This window comes from Archocentrus centrarchus, chromosome 3, assembly GCF_007364275.1.
Source record: "Archocentrus centrarchus isolate MPI-CPG fArcCen1 chromosome 3, fArcCen1, whole genome shotgun sequence".
NCBI lineage: Eukaryota > Metazoa > Chordata > Actinopteri > Cichliformes > Cichlidae > Archocentrus > Archocentrus centrarchus.
Window position 1 is genome coordinate 1,546,921 of NC_044348.1, and position 14,795 is coordinate 1,561,715.

Here is a 14,795-nt window from a genome sequence, read left to right on the forward strand (position 1 = left end):
TTTGTATAGTGGTGTAACAGAACTGCATTAAAGCAATATGTTTTATCTAACTACATGTAATGCTTTATATGACCACCAAAAACTCTTTGCTAGTAGTTTTAATGTGACAAGGTCCAAATGTTACATTACTGGAAACATTTGGACCTTGCAGATGATTAAAAATAAAGCCGCATCATGAGCAATGACTGTAATAAGGTCCTTTCACATCTAAACACTAGCTTTGAAGAACCCTCAGCTTGCACACAGCCAGCTGGTGACCTTCACACACTTCACCACCATCTAACTTTAAATTAGGAGTTTTGCCTCTTTTTTGCATTAAGAGCTTTTTAAAGTTCCTAAAGTGCCTTCTGGATGATGATAAACCTTCAATATTAACAGCAGACAGTTTTATGAAACACCACAAGCCTAATGGACCACTTGGACTGTCTTTATTACAGCATGGAAAGCACTGGCTGTAGTTAACATGTCACACGCTCACTTGTTCTGTCTTATTTTCTGGGTGGTCTGGCTCTCAGTAGCTGTTATTTGTGGCTGCTGCAGCTGGAGCCTTTCTGAAAGGAAAGCGATACACATCAATAACAGAAAAAGAGACCATTGGACCTTTTTTTTTTTTGCATAATTTAAAAAAAAATTGGCGGTGCTGGATGACAGTCTGCATGTAGAGTTAGTAGAGTTAAGGGTATATGCTGTTTGTTAAAAAGTACGTATACATAAATTAAGTAAGGTCTCCAGACCAAAATTAGGACTGCTGAGGAGAGCTGTATTCCAAGATGCTGGTGACAAAATCCCACTGCAGGAAGATATCCTCTTTGGAGCTGCAGGATATTGAGAACCACCACAATAGCAACCTGGATAGTCAGCCAGCTAATGGGGAAAATGCAAGACAGGAAGGTCCAGGGCATTGACTGGAACTTTCAAATTAAGAGCATGGGGATTGTCTAATTGTAAAAGGTGTCATTCTTTCTGAAGAAAATATTTTCTGTGAAAATGTTGAGGTTAAATGCCATGGCTTAGCTTTGGACTTGATTTATACATCACCTTCACAAAGAAATTACGTGAGCTTAAGTGTTCAAGTTTCCTCAAGACGAGTATTTAACAGTTGTGCCAGCCACCAAAAATTAAGAAGAGAAATGATCTAACTACATGTAATGCTTTATATGACCACCACAAACTCTTTGCTGCTAGTTTACTTACTTGTTTAGCTGTTGAATGATGTTATGTAAAACATCATCATTGATTCACGTTTTCTTTTCTCAATCAGCTTCTGTGGAACTACAAACTCAATCTGACCACAGATCCAAAGTTTGAGTCTGTAGCCATGGAGATCTGCAAGAGCACCATCGCTGAGGTCAGTCTGCCTTTGGCCTTCAGCAGGGAAGATGCAAGTTTTTCTAATTCAGTCTGACCTGTCAAATGTTTCCACACCTTCAGATAAAGGAGTGTAATGAGGTGGAGCGAGGGAGGGGCTACCTGGTGTCCTGCCTGGTGGATCACCGTGTTAACATCAGCGAGTACCAGTGTAACCAGTACATCACTAAGATGACCAGCATCATCTTCAGCGACTACAGGCTGATCTGCGGCTTCATGGACAAATGCAAAGAAGACATCAACAACCTGCGCTGCGGCAGCATCAACACAGGACATAAGGTGTGTGTTTGTTAAAGAATACATGATTTGATACAATCAAAAGTCTGTGAAAGTTAATAAATCATAAAAAGGACGCAAAAAAAATCATTTTTGTTCATTTAGTTCATTTACTGGCTTTTGGAGATTTTTTTTTTTTTCCAAATTCAATCAAACTGGGATCACACCATGTAGACTGTATATAAAAGATGAACATAGTCACCGTGACAGTGCCTGTCTGTGTTTTGGACTACTGGACACGACCATAGTTGACGCCTTTCCTGACATAACCTCAAGGGGGATTTGTGTCCCCAACTGGAGTCACCAGTGATCTTTTGCTTGCCAAGTAAATGTGTAAACACCACACTATGGAGCCACTCCTGAAGACCTTCAGCCTATCTGACCAACTTCACAGTTGCTGTCACTCTTGATTCCCTGATGTCCCTTTATAGGATGTCCACTCCCAGGGTGAAGTGATCGCCTGTCTGGAGAAGGCGTTAGTGAGGGAGGTGGAGCAACAGGATCATGCTCGTCCAATCAAAGAGGAGTGTCAAAAAGCGATCCTGCGGGTGGCGGAGCTGTCGTCAGATGATTTCCACCTCGACCGACACCTATACTTCTCCTGCCGAGATGACCGTGAGAGATTCTGCCAGAACGTAAGGCGACTCTGCTGTTGTTTATGATTTTTACGCTTTCAACAATCAGACACAAACAGTTAATACATTCAGAGAATATGTAAATTATACAGGAGCTGGTTTCTCTTGGTTTCCAAATGTATAAGCAGATTAGAGTTTAGCAAATTATAAAAGGTGTCTGTGGATGAGTCACAGTCCTTTAACATCTCAGGGGAAACCCTTTTGAATTTTTCTCCACAGATTCAGGCAGGAGAAGGGAAAGTCTACAAGTGTCTGTTCAACCACAAGTTTGAAGAATCCATGTCAGAAAAGGTACAACCAGCTCATTTATCGCATTCCTCAGCGTGGTTGGCAGGGTGGTGGGATTCAGATTAATGAAACTTGATAAGTTTTGGATTAAACGTGTTTGGTCTCTGACAATCTTTCTCACCTCCTTCGCCTTTGAAGTGCCGTGATGCTCTGACCACCCGTCAGAAGCTCATCTCTCAGGACTACAGAGTCAGTTACTCTTTGGCTAAAGCCTGCAAGCTGGACCTCAGGAAGCAGCGCTGCAGTCTGGATACCAGCCTGCCGCGAGCCCGTGAGGCCCGACTGTCATACCTGCTCCTGTGCCTCGAGGCCGCCGTGCACCGCGGTGAGTAGTGGGGAGGGAGGAGGTGTTTAGAGACAAACTGATCATTACCTCAGGGTTGCAAGTAATCTAACAAAATTGTTGTTTCTGCGCAATGTTACACAACTGAATGTATCATTACACAACTACTGCATCATAAATGTAAACTTAAAATGTAAATAAATCAAGTCTAACCACAATATTATAACAATTACAGTAAAAATCTTAGCACATGCTCCTCTTATTGGATTTTTTTTTTTGTGAACTATCTACTGGATTTTACAGGCTTCATCAGCCAGTGGAGGTTTTAATCACAGCAAGTGGCACTTTCATTGCTCTTGTCAGCTTCATTTAAAATATGAACAGGGACATCCCCTTAGAATATTAGTGTATATATATATATATATATATATATATATATATATATATATATATATATATATATACACACACACACACACACACACACACACACACACACTCTCTAAATGTTAATTTGCTAACACTGTGCTCATATTTAACTTTGTATAGTGTAAATAGTATTGGTCCCAGCACAGAACCCTGTGGAACTCCATAATTAACCTTAGTGTGTGTGAACATGAACAAATTGGAGTCTATTAGATAAATATGATTCAAGCCACTGCAGCGCAGTGATGTCATGAATAGGGTGTTCAGGTATGTACATCCCATGTGCTTTCATTCTTAATTGTGTTAGTAATAGATGACTTTTGTGCTGTGCAGGGCGTCCAGTCAGCGGAGAATGCCAGGGGGAGATGCTGGACTACCGGCGAATGCTGATGGAAGATTTCTCTCTTAGTCCAGAGATTGTCCTTCACTGCCGGACAGAGATCGAGGCCCAGTGCTCCGGCCTGCACCGCAAAGGCCGCACACTGCACTGTCTGATGAGAATTGGTCGCGGTGACCGGAACACTGCCATCGACAGCGTCTGCCAGAACGCTGTAAGACCAGTACAGCTGACACTGCTCTGCTCGTGAACTAATCAGTTTGTCATTCAGTCATTTTCTGTATTAAATATGTCCTGCAATATAAAAACTTTGTTAATGAAGAACATTCAGATTTTTCCATATTAAATACTCCACAAACTTAACTTTAAACACATGGTGTTTTTCTCATGGTTGTCAGTTTTTTTTTTAGCCTGTAGAATCCCCTTACCTTCATAGCAAAAAAAACCAGCAACAAATGAAAATTTAAATATACAGTGGTCCCTCGCTGTATTGCAGTTCACTTATTGTTGCTTCATTGTGTCATGGATTTATTTATTTTTTTTGCATTTTTGGCCACAGCGGCTTTTATCGGCAGTCTAGAGAGACAGGAAATGGGGGAAAGATACAGGGGAAGACACGCGGGCATATTGGCGACAGGCTGGAAATCGAACCCGCACCGCAACGCGGCATATGTATGTGGTCTTTCCCCTATTTCCTGTCTCTCTCGGCTCATGATAAAAGCCACTGTGGCCAAAAATGCAAAAACAAACAAAAAAAAACCTACTAATTCTGTTTTGCAGAGTTTTCACTATATTGCAGGATTTTGCGATATACAGGTATTTCTGTAATACCCCGTAACTATGTTCATCATGCTGACGAAGAGATAAATCATTTTCAGCAAAATATAGACAAATAAATAAAATCCAGGTGCTTGTCATTTAATGTTTTTTTCTGAACATTTTTTTTCCCCTCTGCAGCTCCAGACTCTGATCCAATCTGCTGATCCAGGAGGCGACTACCGGATCGACCGGGCGCTTAATGAGGCCTGCGAATCTGTCATCCAGACTGCCTGCAAACACATACGCAATGGAGACCCAATGTGAGCTGGTTACACACATGTAGACACACACACAAGTACATGCAGTGTGCATCATAACTACTATTACGTTAAGCTTAATTAGAATGATTGGATAAATAAAGTAAATGACAAACAGGTGATTTTAACCTTTATTACCATGATGTATGTAATTGAAGTTAAGGGGAGCCGCACTACACAGAAGATTTCAGCATATTGTATTTCAAGTAGACCCCTGCACCTCCTTTGGCCTCTGTTTTTCAGCTTTCAAAAATGTAGATATGTGGCAGGAGACTCTGATTAGTCACAGGTCTTTTCATACCAGATTAGGTTGGTAATATTGAGAGTGAAAATCACCCATGTAGACAGTTATGGCAGCAATGGCTTAAACAGAGTTTGAGGTTTGATCCTGGGTGCAGCCCTAATAAACACTGGTTTAAACACTGATATGTTTGTGTGTGTGTGTTGGTGTGTAGGATCCTGTCATGCCTGATGGAGCATCTGTACACAGAGAAGATGGTGGAGGACTGTGAGCACCGACTGTTGGAGCTTCAGTATTTCATATCCAGAGACTGGAAGTGAGTCTGCTCTCTGATGCTGGCGAGAATGTGAAAAATCTAAATTCTTCAGCAGTAGAACTTTCTCTGATGTTCACTTTTTTTTAAATTTTTTTTATTAACTTCAGTTAGTTATTTAGCCATATTTTTTTTTGTCAGCAGCAGGTAAAAGAGCTCTCCTGGCATGGTAGAAATTATAATGAGCAACTCACACACTCAGAGTTGTGATGCAGGAGCCAAAGCCATTAGTGCCAGTCCCCTGGCACTACAGTTCACTCCCCGCATCCATTATAAAGGTATTAGGGCTCTGTGAAGGTAATTAATTTAGTCATGAGATTAAGCTCCAGGTGGTCTGAAGAAAACAAAAGAGATTTATTCATTTTAATCTCAGAATTGTGTCTCTGTCTCTTACTTTATACTTGACTTTATCCTCAAAAACATTCATATTCATCTTCGAAATCTGGCACAGACCTAACCGTGCACTCTGCCTTCACAAACGTTTGTGAAAGGGTCGTTCTAAAGAGCTCCCTGGATTCGAGCATGGTGCTGTAATAGGATGCCACAGGATGAACGGGGGTCACTGAGTGTGGAAGCACATAGTGAGTAAAAATCGCCAACACTGCTGATGAAAGAACTGCAGCATCCCAAACCTCCTCTGACAACATCAGCACAAAAGCTGTGCTGGGAGCTTCATGGCTTATGGGTTTACATGGACAAGCAGCTCCTGTAGGTGTAATGTGCAGGTGGCCCAGTACGTTTGTCCGTATAGTATATCAGAAAGGTTGGTATAGCACGAAATCCTTTGGTTAGTCCCGAACACATGCAACAACACTGGGGTGTATGTCAAAATACCTTTTATTGTGTTCCCTTTTTACACTTTGTACATGCTTCAGTTTCTTGGCAGGAATCCAGCTCAGCTCAGTCCACCTCTCCTCCTGTCAGCTACTGCGTAAAAAGGCAAAAACACACAATCAATCCCATGCCCCCCCCCCCCCCCCCCCCCCCGACACCCCCTTTCTGAACCCACTGCCCCACCTCTCCCCTGCAGCCATGCCCCAAACCACACCACGCCGCCACAGTTGGTATTCAGATGATTTTTTTAAATGGTTAAGATAGTATACATGAAACCGATAAAATTATAATGGCTTGAATTCTGTTTTTAGAAAGCAGCAAAAGCAGAAAGTCTCAGCAGGACACATGATAACAAGAAGGAGGTCTCATTTGTGGGTGTGGTCCCTCTCTTTGTTTTCCAGGCTGGACCCCATCCTATATAAGAAATGTCAAGCTGACGCTGCTCGCCTCTGCCACACGCACGGCTGGAACGAGACCAGCGAGCTGATGCCGCCGGGGGCCGTTTTCTCCTGCCTCTATCGCCACGCCTACCGCACAGAGGAGCAGGGAAGACGGGTATGATGACACCAGAAGCACACACTTTAGACCATGCTGATATTTAAATGTTTCTAAGCTGTTTAAGAGTAATACTTTGGTTGGTTTAGGGTTATATTCAGGGTTACATTTGGTCATTTCCCATAAAGAGCAAGAAACAGTATCATTAGGGGCAGCTGTGGCTTAGGAGGCAGGGCGGGTCGTTTACCAATCAGAAGGTCGGTGGGTCAGTTCCCTGGCTTCTCCAGGCTGCATGTCGGTCCATCCGTGCATGCGAGTGAATGTTAGACAAAGTGCTCAGGTATAGAAAAATGTCTGTGTGATTCGGTGAGCAAGGCTTGTAGTAAAGTAGAAAAGCACTGTATAAGCATTCATAGCAGCAGGCATAACTCTGTTGTTTTTAAAATTAACAGGTGAAACCAGGAAAGCAGGTAAGAAGTTTTACTTAAATCAACTAGTACTGATCCTGGTGAGGGATTAAGTTAATGATGATGATGATTGTAATGATCCACGTAGAAATGTGATTTAATTCCATGTCTGTCAGTCTAAGGACAAACTTTATTTATATGGAACTTTTTTTTTTTTTTTAATTCAAAAGTATGAATAATAATTTTGGGCCTGTGATAATTTAAACCACAGCTGAAATGAATTAAGCATGAAAAGCATCTCTATTGTTGGTTACAAGCATTTTCCTGAGGAAAAAAAATCAAGAAGCACCTAAACTAGTGCAGAATTGACAGTAATTTTAGATACAGATGATAAATACAGATGGTAAAACCAAGGCTTCAAAACAGGAGCATGCATTTTACAAACCATCCTAAACTCCCATGACACAAATTGCTACTGTAGTGCTCACTTGCATCCCTTTTTCCAAAAGAAGGGGAAAGAAAGTCGCACAATTTCAGTAGTTCAAATGATGAGGCTTGACTGGCTTTAAAATCCATATAATCAGTGTGTCACTCTCTCCATGAAAAATAATGAGTTGGACGGTCCACTTGGCCCTGATTTTGGTAATTACACACATCAGAGGGAAGACCCCCGACAGCTTGATTTGATATGATTATATGGGCTCAGTAATCATGGTGTGGGCATGTGTTGCAAACCTACAGAGCGAGCACCACTTGGGAAAGGGGGGGACATTTTAGCTGTTCCACGCATCAAACCAGAGGCTTTACTGTGTGTGTAAATGCACAGCCATGCAGCAAGCTGAGCTAAACACACTTGGAGTAAAGATAAATAAGGATTGTTTTTTAACCATGAATCATGCATAATAGGCCCACTTTAATCTAGTAGGCTACATAGAGTTCACACTTTATACCTCTGTGAAATACATTTAGTCCAGTTTGATTAAATGATCACTCCATCCATCAAAAAGACCACTATGAAATCCTGGAAATCCAGCACCCTTGTGTAGCCCCACCCTGAGGGAGAGTGAGTTGACTGAGAATTTAAATAAACAAATAATAAACCAGCTTCATCAACAGCAAATGCTCCATAAAGGGCATTCTCTGCCAGCTGGGGTTTTGCAGTTCTGCTGGAAAAAAGAAAGGAAGAAACTCGCAGTTACTTTGAATCTGAATGCAGCTTCAGAGCCAGGTTACTACACAGTGTCATTATGGGTCCTCACAGGAAGAAAATTATGAATGGGTGAGTGCATCTAAAACGTTTGACTGGTAATGCATGTGTGTGTTTGCAGTTATCTCGGGACTGTAAGGTGGAGGTTCAGAGGATTCTCCACCAGAGGGCGCTAGATGTGAAGTTGGACCCCGAGCTGCAGAAACGCTGCATGACCGACCTCGGCAAGTGGTGCAGCGAGAAGACGGATGCAGGACAAGTGAGATACAAGCCACTGTTGCTGCTGCTGATATCTGCTAGACTTCCCTGTTGGTTTGGCTAACGCCATTCTGCAGTCCCTGACTTTAAATGGCCTTTGGTGTGCACACAGTGTCGTCATAAATGCTGGGCTGGAAAACACTGGGGCTGGAACAGTAGTTGGTGTAATGTGGACTTCAACTTCAGTTGCCAAGCAGCGTATAGATGCAGGAGTTTTATTACGGGTTGCCACAGAAAGGGGTTATTCAGAGCAATTCTTCTTGTCTAAACTTGCAGTAGTAATCATACACTGTAGTGGCTGAAATACTTCCTTTTGTGCTTGCTGCTGAATGTGTGCCCTGGTCCAGGAGCTGGAGTGTCTGCAGGATCATTTGGAGGACTTGGTGCCTGGCTGCAGGGACGTTGTGGGCAACCTGACGGAGCTGGAGTCAGAGGTCAGCAAAACTAAAGTGAAACCAGGAAGGAGCTGTTAGAGAAACAGTGATTCTTGTCTCACCTGCACATTTTGATCTGTTTGTGTCTGTTTCTCTGCTCAGGACATCCAGATAGACGCTCTCCTCATCAGAGCCTGTGAGCCCGTCATCCAGGCACACTGCCACGTGAGCATATTTACTGTACTATAGGATGCATGAGGAAAAAGTGATGGTGGTAATCTGCTGCATGCAAGTCTGTTAAGTTGACCATGTAAGGCGGACACTGTGTTGGAGAGACTTTAAAACATTTTGTCTTCAAACCTAAAATCCTGAAGTTGCCCAGGCTGCATTATGATATGTGCTTCAGTTTTCACAGCTGCTGCTTCCTGTGTGTTTCTACACTTCAGAATTTTTTTTTTTTTTTTTGCACACTTGCCAAAAAACATAACTACACACTCTATGTTCCCACCTACACATACCTTGGCTGACACTAATACGCATGCTTCCTGTTTCTTGCACTAAAAAAAAAGCTGTTATTTAATGTCAAAGACATGGTGCAGCCATAACAACCCTGTTATGAAAGTTTGTGTTATAAATAGAGGACTTGGAGGCTGTATTTTCATGTGTTCCACCAAACAATGAGAGTGTGGTGGTGTTGTGATGCAGGTGATTTGTATTGTTGCTCAGATTTGTTTTATTTCATATGATTTATTTCCCTGAATGTCATGTAAATGGAAATATTTTGAATGTTTTTGCATTGTTGTGTGTGTGTGTGTGTGTGTGTGTGTGTGTGTGTGTGTGTGTGTGTGTGTGTGTGTGTGTGTGTGTGTGTGTGTGTGTGTGTGTGTGTGTGTGTGTGTGTGTGTGTGTGTGTGTGTGTGCAGGATGTAGCTGATAATCAGATCGACACAGGCGATCTGATGGAGTGTTTGGTCCAGAATAAACACCAGAAGGAGATGAATGACAAATGTGTAGTTGGTGTTACACACTTCCAGCTGGTGAGTGATCATGAAATTCTGTTATCTGTTTGTGGTTGTTGCTTTGTGTCTTTGATTTTCAGTGTTATTGTCAAACAGTTGGTAAACTAAGAGCAGCTTTAATATTCCATCATGTTTTTTGAGTTACACTTTATAAATGAACTTCATAACAAAAGCAACAGTAGTGACAACAAAGATGAAATCAACACAAATAATGGTAAGAAGTGAAAAAGGATAATACTGCAGAACATGTGAATCGGTATGTGAAGGTGTAGTTAATCAGCAGCTTCTTTCACATAAACCAAATTGTAGTTACCGGTGTCCTCGCATGAGTGGGTGCTGCGCAAAGTGATAAATATCAAGGTCTCTGTCTTTCCCTGTGCGTCTCTCTCAGATTCAAATGAAGGATTTCCGGTTTTCCTATAAGTTCAAAATGGCCTGCAAAGAGGACGTTCTGCGCTTGTGTCCAAACATCAAGAAAAAGTGAGACTCTAAAACAATGAGAATTTTTTTTTTTTTTTTTTAACTCAGCCTTTGTTTTATGCATTCAGTTAAATTGATTTAAATGGACATAATGACTCTCTGTGTGAACCTGCAGAGTGGATGTTGTCATCTGCCTCAGCACCACAGTCAGGAATGACACACTGCAGGAGGCCAGGGAGCAGAGGGTGTCTCTGAAATGTCGTAAACAGCTGCGGGTGGAGGAGCTGGAGATGGTACCACGCACACACACACTCATACTTCCTCCTGACAGCCTCACAGCTGTAGTGTTACTTAACCCCCACTGTAACAAATCAATTCAATTGTATTTATAGAGCGCCAAATCACAAAAAATAGTTGCCTCAAGGTGCTTTATATTGATCATAAAAAGACCGTACAAAAATACAGAGAAAACCCAATCCAATCAGTGACGGGCTGTCATTTGCCACGATCAGTTGGGGCTGAGGGGAGAGAGACAGGACAGAGTGGGGTATGAACAAAGTGAAAATATTATTATTATTATTATTATTATTATTATTATTAATGATTGTGTGTATAGAGACAATTATGTAATATGCCACACCACTGCCTCAGCTTATAGCCTAAGCTAATCATCAGTCTAAGTCTGCATAAGCTCTTTTAGGATGTATTAAACTAGACAACAAGACACAATGAACAGCTGTGATACATAAAAGCACCATAAGAAGCACCAGATAATTCACAACTATATTGTAAGACATAAAATGTCTGAAACAGGCTTCTACTTTTTTTTTTTTTTTTTAACTTTTGTTGAAAATCCGTTTTGTTAAGATTTATAACAAAAAAAACTACAGTTTCCTTTTTTCCTTATTAGTCGGAGGATATTCGGTTGGAACCAGAGTTGTACGAGCCGTGCAAGTCAGACATCAGTCGTCTGTGTCCTAACGTAGCCTTTGGTAACGCTCAGGTAGGCATTGATTAGTATTATGTAAAAATGTAGTTATTCATTAGCATCCAAAATTTTACAGGCATTTGTCTTATTCTCTGTTATGTTCCCCCATCCTTCATCTCTCTCATCTTCACTCCTCCTCCTTGCGTCCCCCCCCCCCCCCCCCCCCCCCCCCCCCCCCCACCACCACCACCACCAACTACCCCTTCCTCCCCACACCTGCTCTTCTGCCCCTGCTTAGATGATCGAGTGTCTGAAGGAGCAGAAGAAGCAGCTCAGTCAGCGCTGCCACCAGCGGCTCTTCAGACTGCAGGAGGTGGAGATGAGCGATCCCGAGCTCGACTACCAGCTCATGAGAGTCTGCAAGCAGATGATCAAGGTGATCAAGGGAAAGGCAGGGAGAAGGGAGAAGAGATAGTGGGGGGAAAAGCACTGTGGATAGTGTGCGAGAAAAAAGACCTTCTGTTCTCTAAGTGATCGTTTTACATTTAAATGTAGCTGAAATCTCAGCCGTCATCTTTAACTCGTACTGAACCTCTGAAACGCACTGAGATTCAATCAGAGAGGCTTTTCTCATATAAAGAGGTGGATATATGCACCTGCATTCATGGTCAATATGTGAGGAAATATATCATCATCATTATGCATTTGTAATGCAGAATTTAATAAAAATAAGTCATAGTGAAAAGGTATTTTTCCTTCATAATGGTGTAAAAAATGAAAGGTTTGCTGCATTACTGTACTGTAAGTACACTTACTCAAAAACATACGAGGGGTGTGACAATTCTGAAACCGAGGCCAAAATCGTGATACAGTACAAACCTCCCTCCTCAGTTTCCTGTTCTGATCTGACAGGAGTGGCAGCCGGTGTGGTCTTCTGCTGCTGTAGCCCAGCTGCTTCAAGGTTTGACGTGTTCAGAGATGCTCCTCTGCGTACCTCGGTTGTATGAAGCCATTGTTTGAGTTACTGTTACTTTCCTATCAGCTCGAAGCAGTCTGGCCATTCCCCTCTGACCTCTGGCATCAATAAGCCATTTTCACCCAGAGAACTGCCGCTCACTGGATATTTTCTCTTTTTTTCTGATCAATCGTGGTTCAGACACGGTTTTGTGGGAAAATCCCAGCAGTTTCTGACGTGCTCAGAGCAGCTTGTCTGGCACCAACACTCACGCCAAGTTCAAAGACTATTAAATCATCTTTCTCCCCCATTCTGATGCTCACTGAATTTCAGCAGGTCGTTGACCATGTCTTCATGCCTGCATTGAGTTGCTCCCATGTGATTGGCTGATTTAGATAATGGTGTTAACGAGCAGTTTAATAAGTGTACCTAACAAAATGGCCAGTGAGTGTATGTTGACGTGATGCAGCAACAGCTGTAGAGTTTTTTAGCTTTGCACTCACTGTTCAGTCTGCTAACATTAAATGATTTAAAGTACGTATTATACAGAAAATTTTCCTTGATTGGCATATTATTATATCCGTCTATTTTAGATGCAGTTCTTTATTTTTTGTGAGGGTACAAAAAGTAAAGTTCTGATACTTTACTCTTTTTATTTAGGAGTTTCCCCTCATCGTTACCTTTGTGGTGCAGTAACAGATATTAATTATTCTGACGTTTAACTGGCTGAGATACACAGATGGGGAAATTACTGTGACATCTGTAATGTGACAGGAATCTCCTGCTAGTTTAATTTTAACAATGCACTGTATTTCATAATCTCATCACATGTTCTTTATCTAAAATATGAACCAAGAAGTAGCTATATTCTTAAGAAAAACATTAAGGAGTAAAAATTTGAATATTTTACTACCTGAAATGTACCTCAGTAAATGAAGTAACTCAAAATATTAGAGTGGCTGAGTAAATGTGCTTAATATTTCTTCACAAATTTACTTTCAGTTTTAGACTCACATGTTTAACACACTGTGGCTAAACTGTGGCTTTAAGTTCTTATTGTAGTAATGTCAGTGTGTTCCTGGAGCTCATTATCTATAAAAAAAAAAAACACAACACTGATGGAATCACAAACACTCCCCTGCAGCGGTTCTGTACTGAAGCGGATGCCAGGAATGTCCTGCAGTGTCTGAAGCAGAACAAGAACAGTGAGCTGATGGATCCCAAGTGTAAACAGATGATCACCAAGAGACAGATCACACAGAACACAGGTATGCACGCAGAAACGCACCGAATCCTGGGAAAAGACTGGAGCGTCCTCTGCCCTCATCCTTCTCTTCCTCCCTCAGACTACAGGCTGAACCCAGTGCTGAGGAAGGCGTGTCGAGCCGACATCCCAAAGTTCTGCCAGTCCATCCTGAGCAAAGCCAGCGAGGACAGCGAGCTGGAGGGTCAGGTCATCGCCTGCCTCAAACTCAAATATGCTGACCAGGTTAGAGCACAACACCGTACTGCAGATACTGAAAGGTGCAAAGCCTTCCACTAATGTTGTGTTGGTTTTAAACATAATGTTGTTTCTGCTGTAAGTTGTAGTGTACGTCTTTTAATAGTCTTGAAATGCAGAATCTGTAACATCCTGATTGTTGTGTTAAATTGTGTGTTTCCTGACTGGGGTTTGGTTTAGAGATTGTCTTCAGACTGTGAAGATCAGATCAGAGTGATTCTCCAGGAATCGGCGCTCGACTACAGACTGGACCGACAGCTACAGATGCACTGCTCAGAAGAAGTACGTGGTGACACACACACAGTTCAAACAAATTAAAAATTCACAAGACAAAATGAAAATGAAATATGTTAAGAGGATTTGTGTATTATTCAGCACACAGTCAGGCTACCTGTTGGATTCTCCTCTTTTCAGCTGCTTCCTTTAGTGTTCTCCACAGCAGATCATCTGCCTCCATCTCACCCTATCGCAGGGGTCGACAACCCGCGGCTCATCCAGGCTTAATCTGTAAATTATAAGTATCCAATTGAAGTCAGTTCGGTTTTTGTTGTAGTTTTAAATTGGAACATTATTGTGATCTTTAAATATTAAAATAAAATCATTTTTAATTATCTATTTTTTTTTGTTTCTCAATATATGCGTCACTCGTGGTAGCAGCTACCGGCTTCCGCTAGTATTTGCGGCTCTCACTGTTTTGTTTTCCGTGGAAACCGGGTTCAAATGGCTCTTTCCAGATTACAGGTTGCTGACCCCCTGCCCTATCCCTACATCACACACCAACCCTCCGCAGTCCTCCTTCACTACATCAGTGAATCTTCTCAGTTTTCCCTCTTTTCCTCCTGTGGGGGAGCTTCATATTCACCATCCTTTGTCCAATATATCCACTTTCCCTCCTCTTGACATGTACAAAATATCTCAGCTTTGCCTCTCTTTGTCTCCGAGCCTCTCAACCTGAGCTGCCCCTCTGATGTACTCATTTCTAAAAGCACACTCTCAAATGAACAAAATGATAGCTCTCCAGTGCTGAAGGTGTAAAGAACAGGAGAGATTAAAGTGCTATGACATGACCCACAAAATGTTTGTACATTACATCTGTTAGCAGCACCTCTTTGGTAGAAGAAGGATTTAAGTCAACAACATAGTTGTGCATAATA

General features: G+C 41.9%; 1 protein-coding gene across 2 annotated transcripts in view; it reads left to right on the plus strand.

Moving 5' to 3' along the window:
• LOC115774196 (Golgi apparatus protein 1-like) overlaps positions 1–14,795 on the plus strand; it is a 28,527-nt gene that overhangs the window by 7,745 nt on the left and 5,987 nt on the right. The window contains exons 3-23 of one of the 2 annotated variants that reach the window (XM_030721354.1): positions 1,262–1,348; positions 1,432–1,647; positions 2,076–2,279; positions 2,499–2,570; positions 2,706–2,892; positions 3,610–3,827; positions 4,571–4,692; positions 5,145–5,246; positions 6,479–6,632; positions 7,025–7,042; positions 8,308–8,445; positions 8,792–8,878; positions 8,981–9,043; positions 9,742–9,855; positions 10,229–10,317; positions 10,433–10,550; positions 11,168–11,260; positions 11,484–11,621; positions 13,285–13,408; positions 13,487–13,629; positions 13,822–13,923. In XM_030721354.1, coding sequence (XP_030577214.1) covers positions 1,262–1,348; positions 1,432–1,647; positions 2,076–2,279; positions 2,499–2,570; positions 2,706–2,892; positions 3,610–3,827; positions 4,571–4,692; positions 5,145–5,246; positions 6,479–6,632; positions 7,025–7,042; positions 8,308–8,445; positions 8,792–8,878; positions 8,981–9,043; positions 9,742–9,855; positions 10,229–10,317; positions 10,433–10,550; positions 11,168–11,260; positions 11,484–11,621; positions 13,285–13,408; positions 13,487–13,629; positions 13,822–13,923 — 2,589 coding nt within the window. The remainder of the gene's footprint in view (positions 1–1,261; positions 1,349–1,431; positions 1,648–2,075; positions 2,280–2,498; positions 2,571–2,705; positions 2,893–3,609; positions 3,828–4,570; positions 4,693–5,144; positions 5,247–6,478; positions 6,633–7,024; positions 7,043–8,307; positions 8,446–8,791; positions 8,879–8,980; positions 9,044–9,741; positions 9,856–10,228; positions 10,318–10,432; positions 10,551–11,167; positions 11,261–11,483; positions 11,622–13,284; positions 13,409–13,486; positions 13,630–13,821; positions 13,924–14,795) is intronic. The other variant, XM_030721362.1, reaches the window with a different exon arrangement.